Source organism: Temnothorax nylanderi, unplaced genomic scaffold (genome assembly GCF_030848795.1).
Source record: "Temnothorax nylanderi isolate EJ_2023f unplaced genomic scaffold, tnyl_v1.0 TNYL_tig0300_pilon, whole genome shotgun sequence".
NCBI classification, from domain to species: domain Eukaryota; kingdom Metazoa; phylum Arthropoda; class Insecta; order Hymenoptera; family Formicidae; genus Temnothorax; species Temnothorax nylanderi.
Window position 1 is genome coordinate 210001 of NW_027249362.1, and position 7767 is coordinate 217767.

At 33.9% G+C, this 7767-nt stretch overlaps 1 protein-coding gene across 1 annotated transcript in view; it reads left to right on the top strand.

Moving 5' to 3' along the window:
• The window catches only part of LOC139780831 (uncharacterized), a 91110-nt gene extending 88503 nt beyond the window's left edge, over nt 1–2607 (top strand). The window contains exons 6-7 of the mRNA XM_071719538.1: nt 1667–1798; nt 2496–2607. Coding sequence (XP_071575639.1) covers nt 1667–1798; nt 2496–2607 — 244 coding nt within the window. The remainder of the gene's footprint in view (nt 1–1666; nt 1799–2495) is intronic.
• The last annotated feature ends 5160 nt before the right edge of the window (nt 2608–7767 follow it).

Genomic DNA, 7767 nt, shown 5'->3' on the forward strand with positions numbered 1-7767 from the left:
CGACGCCGCTAGGCGGCGCATAATGGTAAGACTAACTCATAAGTAAATTTCATTTGGGGGCTAATATAAGCAGACCTCTGGTAAAGCAAAATCATGACATTTGCAAGACATATCTTTCCCAGCAATACAACGTGGCTCATCCAACACTGCTGCGATGATATTGATATACAAAATAATATTTTCCAAAGATGTAAAGATGTATATTTTTCAAACATTAAAAAAATCTTTCAAACGTGAAACAATTATTGCTGATTGGTTTAAACATTTTATTTTTTAAAGCAATATTTCTAAAAAAATTTACAAATAATATTGAATATATTTATTTGCAATTTTTTAAAAATATTTTTAAAAATATTTTTCTGACATGATCTGGCGGACATAGAAACATTCTAAAAATATTTTTGTGAATTATTTTAATCTTCCTAATAAATATTTAAAAAATATTTTTAAAATATTTTGTGCTGTATGGGTTGTAGGTCCTTATCAAAAGACCTAATGGGCAAAAAGCTAAAAAATGAGCAGTTTTTTTACTATAGGCTCTTAAAGTGTACGATTCACACGATTGTTACTGTTACACCGTCGACTATTACGAATCAATAATAATTATTTTTTTCCGCAAATTATTCCGCAACCAATGTTTCAATCGCAACTCATTCCGTAACCTTTTTTTTAATCAGGACCTTATCAACTACATGTTTCATTTTCAGCCAATTTCATAAAATTATATATTACTTCATAAAATAAAATATGTTTAACCCAATCAGCAACAATTGTTTCATGTTTGAGGGATTTTTTTTAATATCTGAAAAATATACATCTTGATATTTGAAAAATATACATATCTTGCGAATGTCATGATTTTTTGTTTCGCCGGAGACCTGCTTATATTAGCCCTCAACTGAAATTTACTTACGAGTTAGTCTTACCATTATGCGCCGCCTAGCGGCGTCGTTTCAAACTAGCACGGAAAAATGCGTTACCATGCATCTTTTTTAATTAAGAATATTTCATAATATTTCAAAAATATTTGAAAAAATATTATAGAATCACGAATCGAGAAAAATAATAAATTTCAAATATTTTTAAATATTTTGGAACGAGATTATAAAACAATAAATATGTAGATTTAAATTAATATTTCAAAAATATTTGAAATATAATAAATAATATTTAAGAAAATATTGCCTGGGTGATAAAGAAGAACATTTTTATAAATATTTTTAAAAGATTCTTAAAATATTCTTAAAAATGTTACCACAAAATGTTTTTTAACTATTTTAAAATATTCCTAAAACCATTTAAAAATATTTCTTGCAATATTTTTATAGAAATATTTATAAATATTTTTTAAAAACATTTTGTGCTGTATGGGTTGTAGCTTGTATTTAAATACTTTGCGTCGAAGTATCTGCCCAATGCTGGCTCTAACAATATTTTAATTTGAAGTTAAGTTAAAGATATATAACGCTACGGATCAAGAAGCTCTAATATGATTCTCGGGATTTTTGTTAAGAAAAGATCAGCTCCAGATCGAGCGAAGATTTTATCATTAAAAAGTAATGCGCGGGACGCTGACAGATAAACTGTGTTATCGCGAGTCATAAATACCGAAATCTCATTTCACATACGAATTCCAATCGTAACGGCTACTCTCTTTTTTTTGCAGATGTCTACCTGACGGACAGATTAAGAAGAGCTGCGATGCCGTAGTTGTCGCTATGATCGAGAGCCGGTGCTACACGGATTCGCCCGTGCTCGCCGAACATCAGCCCTTCAACCGTAATGGGAAGGCGCTTAGGTACGATTACCATAAGTGCATACCACACAAGCATGCACGCTACGTCGCTACGCCGACCTGCGAGGTTTAATCGCCTGCGACAGAACGGGCGTTGACCGTACTTTGATTTATAGCTTGTAATTGAAGAGTATAATTCGAAAACGACCTGCGCGCCGGTCGTTCCTATCAACTGCGTTTCAATGCTGCGCGACAGTTTAGGTCTCGAGATCGCTAGGAAAATGCTAAGAGAATTAAAAAGCATTGCGAAAAATGTTGCTGAATGTATCATATCACACGCTCGTTCTTTAGTCAAACAAGATTATCCGAATCATATAACGTGATATTATAGGATTATTATTATAAAGAGTTATAATTTACATACTTATCCTTTTAACCTTTACCATTTTAAATAACACATAACAGTTCACGCAGTAACCATATATGTATAGTAATAACGAATCTCCATGTGCTTCCGCCACCACGCTTATTATATAGAAACCTCTTCTAAATCACCGTTACCGCGGTATTGTCGGTCGCGATAGCGTCGTGAGAGGATGTCCGATCAGATTATCGATCGAATTATGGTCCTCGTTCTAATCAGATTATACCGCGGAATTCCAGCTCGCGTTCCTGTCTCGTAAAGTGGACTTAGAGAGCTAAGGCACAAGACCCGCGTCTCTTCTTGTCCGCTGGAGACACTAACGAGGGTTGATTTCAGGGGATCTAAGAAGAGCGTGCTGTTCTATACGACCGACTGTGGAGACGAAAAAGAGGACCTGGGTCTCAAGCTTCAGCAGCGATCTGTCTCGTTGGTAAGTCCCGCATATTAACGTCAAACTTAAGCCCGACTATGCGTACATCGCGCGATATCAATATCTCATATAATTAGGATCACTCCAACCAGTAAATATCTGCAGGTTTCAGAAAAGTCTGTCGGTTTGCTTAGATGCACATATGTTATGCAGTCGCGAATCTTCTCGTTATGAACGCAATAAGAAAGTTAGAAGGAGCATGTAATGGTTTAGGTACCAGTTTCATAAACGATCGATCTTGTACGCTTCCTGCCTCCGCAATTAAAGATTGCAGACTTGCAATCAAGCATATTAATGCATCACAACTCTATAGGAATATGCAGAACATTCGCGATTTTTATTTTAAAATTGACTTTAAAATTTCTCGGCATATGAGAGCGAGAGATAAAAAATTATTTATTTAAATCAGAAAAAAGTATAATTTTTTTTAATGTAATTTATTAAACTCTTATTAAACATTTTATCTGAATGCTTATATGTGGAGTCATTTTTTTAATAATTAAAAAAGTATATTTTTTTATATTATCTTTTTTATTTCGATGCTACAACTTTTAAAAGTTTGTGCGTCATAATTTATTATGAATGGTATTTTCTGCGTATCTCGATAGAGATTGCGGCAGCTTTTTCTGTTCCGAAATACAACAACCGTGATTTTCACCAAGCCTGACTCTCTTATTGGATTATCCAACTGTCGTTATTCAATGAAGCTTTAGTGATGTACGGTGCCAAAACAATGTAGTAGCAACTGGCACTGAATTGTACGAAGCTCCGTATAAATCTCGCGCGAGATTGCAAAGGCCAATCCTTTAACGTGCAATTTAAACAACATAACTTTTGAATTTAATCCTTGTTAACCGACGTTAAACAATGTCGAACAAAAAAGTAATCTTCTAATAAACTTAAAAAGTTAAAACTGCCCTTTACAAGAGAAATTAGTCCAATAATAACTTCACGAGTAGAATAAAGTTGCTTATATGGTTCGCTTGAAATATACAAAGACTGCGCGTTCTCCTCATCAACATAGCCCGCGAAGTCGTTGATAGGTGAAAAATCGATTATCGTTATTTCTCGTACCGTCAAAGCGTTAAAAGTAGTATCTCTCGCCGTCATTTATTACACAGTTACAAACATACATATAATAAACAGATATAAGTATTCAAAAAATTATCACTAATGGTACCTCGCCTTCATACTTTTTTCCAACTTGGCTTTCCTTATTTCGATAATTAATTTCGACACATTGTACGTCAATCAATCGTATGATTAATTATAAATATGAAGAACAAAGACACTTTAGATGAAACTTGACATTTTTAAGTATATCAATCACGTAATCGCTGCTATATTAGAGTTATCACATAATGACGTCATCTCCATTACGTTTAGGGGAGAGTTGGCAATTACCGAGCCCCTAAGAACCGAAGCGTATATCTAAGCTCAGAAATGCTTCAAAAAAACAAACTGTGCAGTTTTAGATAGGTCATTTATTTGGCTATCCATATATCATAGCAATAATCTTGAAAGTTAAACACAAACTGAAATTTTAATAATTTTCCAAAAAATGAGAAAACGCGGTATTATCAAACTGGTCTGATAATATCGTGACCAGGTCTGATAAAATCGTGCCCAGTTTAATAAAGCCGTACCTATAAAAATTACTCTGGCTTCAGCCAGTGACATGAAGTAGAACACAATAACAAAATGTTTTTTTTATATTTATGCATTAATATCGTCTAGTAGGTACCTACATATAAAAATAAGTAAATGCGTTAACAAATAACGATCATTATAAATTTAAATCAAAACTTAAGCAACGATCTTTTCTGTAGGCACCTTACATTGTAAACTAAACAGTCTTGGTAACTCTTAACACACAGTTATCATTATACCTATGAGTATTATACCTTGGGCGCGAAATTATCAAACTCAATCATTTCACTTTACAACCTTAAAATATATAGGAAAGAAACGCGTGTTTCTAAAATCACTTTGCAACCTAATTTTATAGTGTTTTAGCCTATCAAATCCGTCAAATTTATTTCTCTAATGTAAATATTATATTACTCACCTCTTATCGAAACTACCAGCAAAATTGCAACGAGCAAGCAGAGAAGCTTCCAGAGCGCACTGTGTTTACATGGACGGCCGGAACGCATTGACGGCGCATGCGGGTGGGGTATTTCGCGTTACTCTATGATATTAACATCATTGTAGGCGCGTAATACAAATAGTTATTGAGATAAACAATTGCGCGGAATTGTCAACCGCGCGGTAATTGCCAACTCTCCCCTATATCGCCTTCGTAAGAACGTCATAACGTAAAATACAATATTATTAAGCTTTAGGGCTGAATATTTAAAGGAATTTTTTTCTTCGATTAATATTGAATGGAATTGATGCAGATAGAATCTTACTTTAAAATTCAGGTACCGAGGTTTTGATTGTTAGCATCTAATCATGAGCGTAAGCCTGTAACAACACGGAAAAAAAGGTTTTGCTGCAACAGCAAATCTATTTGTTAAATATAGGACAACTAATATTTTTTGCTGCGAGAGCTAATTAATTTTGCAATAATAGCAAAACATTTTGTTGCAATAGCAAACAGTTTTTCTGAACTTTGCTATTGCAGCAAAAGGTTTTGCTATTATTGCAAAATTAATTAGCTCTCGCAGCAAAAAAATGTTATTTGTCCGTATAGTAGCAAATCCTTTTTTTCCGTGAACGTATTCCTTTTAATATCAGCTTAGAGAACGCGAATTGAACATAAAGAGATTGTGCCTGGAAACTATATACCGCGATACAATCCATCCATAACCACTCCGTGATTCTAAGCGCAGTCCGTAACTTTCCTTTTCGATAGCATCGTAGCCTATAAATTCTCAATCACCTGTCGTATCGGCGGCTTCGCCCGTATCGCTTAGACACTCCCATACAGATTCTCCATCATCATCTTCGCTCTTCGTCCTTAAATATTCTTATCTCGATTCATAAATATGTAATATATAAATCCCCTTTATCTCTTCTTCTTTAGAAATTCTTATATACTTCTCAGTTTGTATTTTCAGGTCTCTAATGAATAAAAATTTGACAGCTTTTAAAAACTGTATAAAAATACAAAGACGCATATTTCGATTCCCCTTTTAACATATTGCAAATAAAAATAAATAAAAAATGAAACAGCTATAACATAGGAATATGACAAGTAATTATAAATATGCTTTATCTACTTATTTTTTATATATATTTTTTAAATATGTTGATAGATATTTATTCATTAGATCATTCGTACATTTAAACATTTATTATACATTTTCTCTAGCGAATAACTATATTTTTTCTAGTAATAACTAGGTTTTCCGTGTAATAGCTCGACCACCTCATCGTAACAAACGTCCAATATTCTAACTGTCACTCAGTTTTGCTGATTATCAGCCACACCAGCTAGACTATAAACCTTCCGCAATTCTAAAGACGGCCTATAACTTTCCATTTCGATCACTATCGCGCGTCGTAAATTCCCGGTCGCCTGCTGTATCAGTTGTCCCGGTGGTAACATCCATACGCTTCTACGTAGACTCTTCATCATCGTCTTCGTCCCTCGTCATTATCCCATACGTATTCCCCGTGCTGATTTATGAACACCGGCGGTTTGCCGGCAGAGAGAACCGATATCAACGACCGGTGGTCCCGTACTTTGCCTCTTGCCGAACCGCACCGAAAGCAAATCTCTACCTTGTTCAAAGTCCTGTAATAGATGTAAAAAACTGAAAGAGTGAAAAATCTCAGTATGAATAGAACTTTTGATAAAACTTTAATTTGCGCTGGTAAATATTTTATTTCTGAATATGACACCACTATATAAAAGAGATTTATGAAATATAAATTTTAATAACAATATCCTATATTTTAAGCGAAAAAAGGATTAATGCATATAAGTACATACAATATTTTAATAAATTATAATTATAATCAATGTAACTAAAAATTAAATTCTATTTAATTAAATATCTCACACATAAGACCAAAAATGTCCGTATAAATTTTGTAGCCAAGGGTTCACTCTTTACAACGGTATATCACATTTTACTAAAATTATTTGTTTTGTTGTTAAAAATCGGCACCGAAAAAATAGTGACGACTTCGCCCCGGTTTTCCGTTAATTTTGAATAAAATAAAACTTTTTCAAGATGATACTACACATGACGTAACTTCAATATAATAAGGTACATTAAAATAATCTTTTCTTACGACTGTAATCTGAAACTTGAAACTTTTCAAAATTATGAAGTTTCTGATGGTAGACTGAGAAAAACAATTTTTCTCATTTTATGGTTTAAGAAGAAGTTATTCTTTATTAAACTTTATAATTGGATCCGTGCATACACTTCTTTATAAGTTGTTTCTTCCTCTCGTAATTAAAATCTGTCTTTTGCTTGTTATCTTTTCGACAGATTCGGATCTCCGGTACTGTAAGAATTACATAGGCATATATTTATCTCTATAATCGCATGAACGCTTATTTGTCCATCATTAACCGCAAAACACCTCACGTACGATCCCCGTAGCGTCGATAAAAACATAATGCATCGGCAATGCTCTCGCGCCCGCCTACCGTCAAACTGCATCGAAAACTATGCATTTACCCGTGCGCCTAGTATTTCACATCTTCGAACTCATAATAGACCGGCAGGTATAGAGAGAGGCGTTCGACGATCGACCGCGATAAGCATCGATAGACATGAGTCGTTTCCCGCTAATCGCAACCTGCGAGGTATAGTATCTAGTATCATCGCGGCATCGTTTTCCACATCTTCTTGCAAACTGGAAGCGCATATATTCCGCATTACATCCTTGCTCAGTACACAACATTTCCTGCTCACTGTAACATACGCGTCGCATCATCCTCGATGTAGAACGATCGTGGTCGCGCAGACAAATTTTCTTTTTCGTTGATATAAAATTAATTTTTCTGTAAAGTTACTTTTCTGTACCAGAATTGTTAAATTTATACAATACATACATTTTATATTTAACATTTGCGGCAAATATCTGATAATTTGCAAAATTTTGATAATCTTTACTTTTTACTAGCATTCTTCTTTTTTTTACGGGAATTTTAAATTTAAAGGAACACAAATGTGTGCACTCCAGTTCTTGTAAGACAAATTAAAGTTTTAT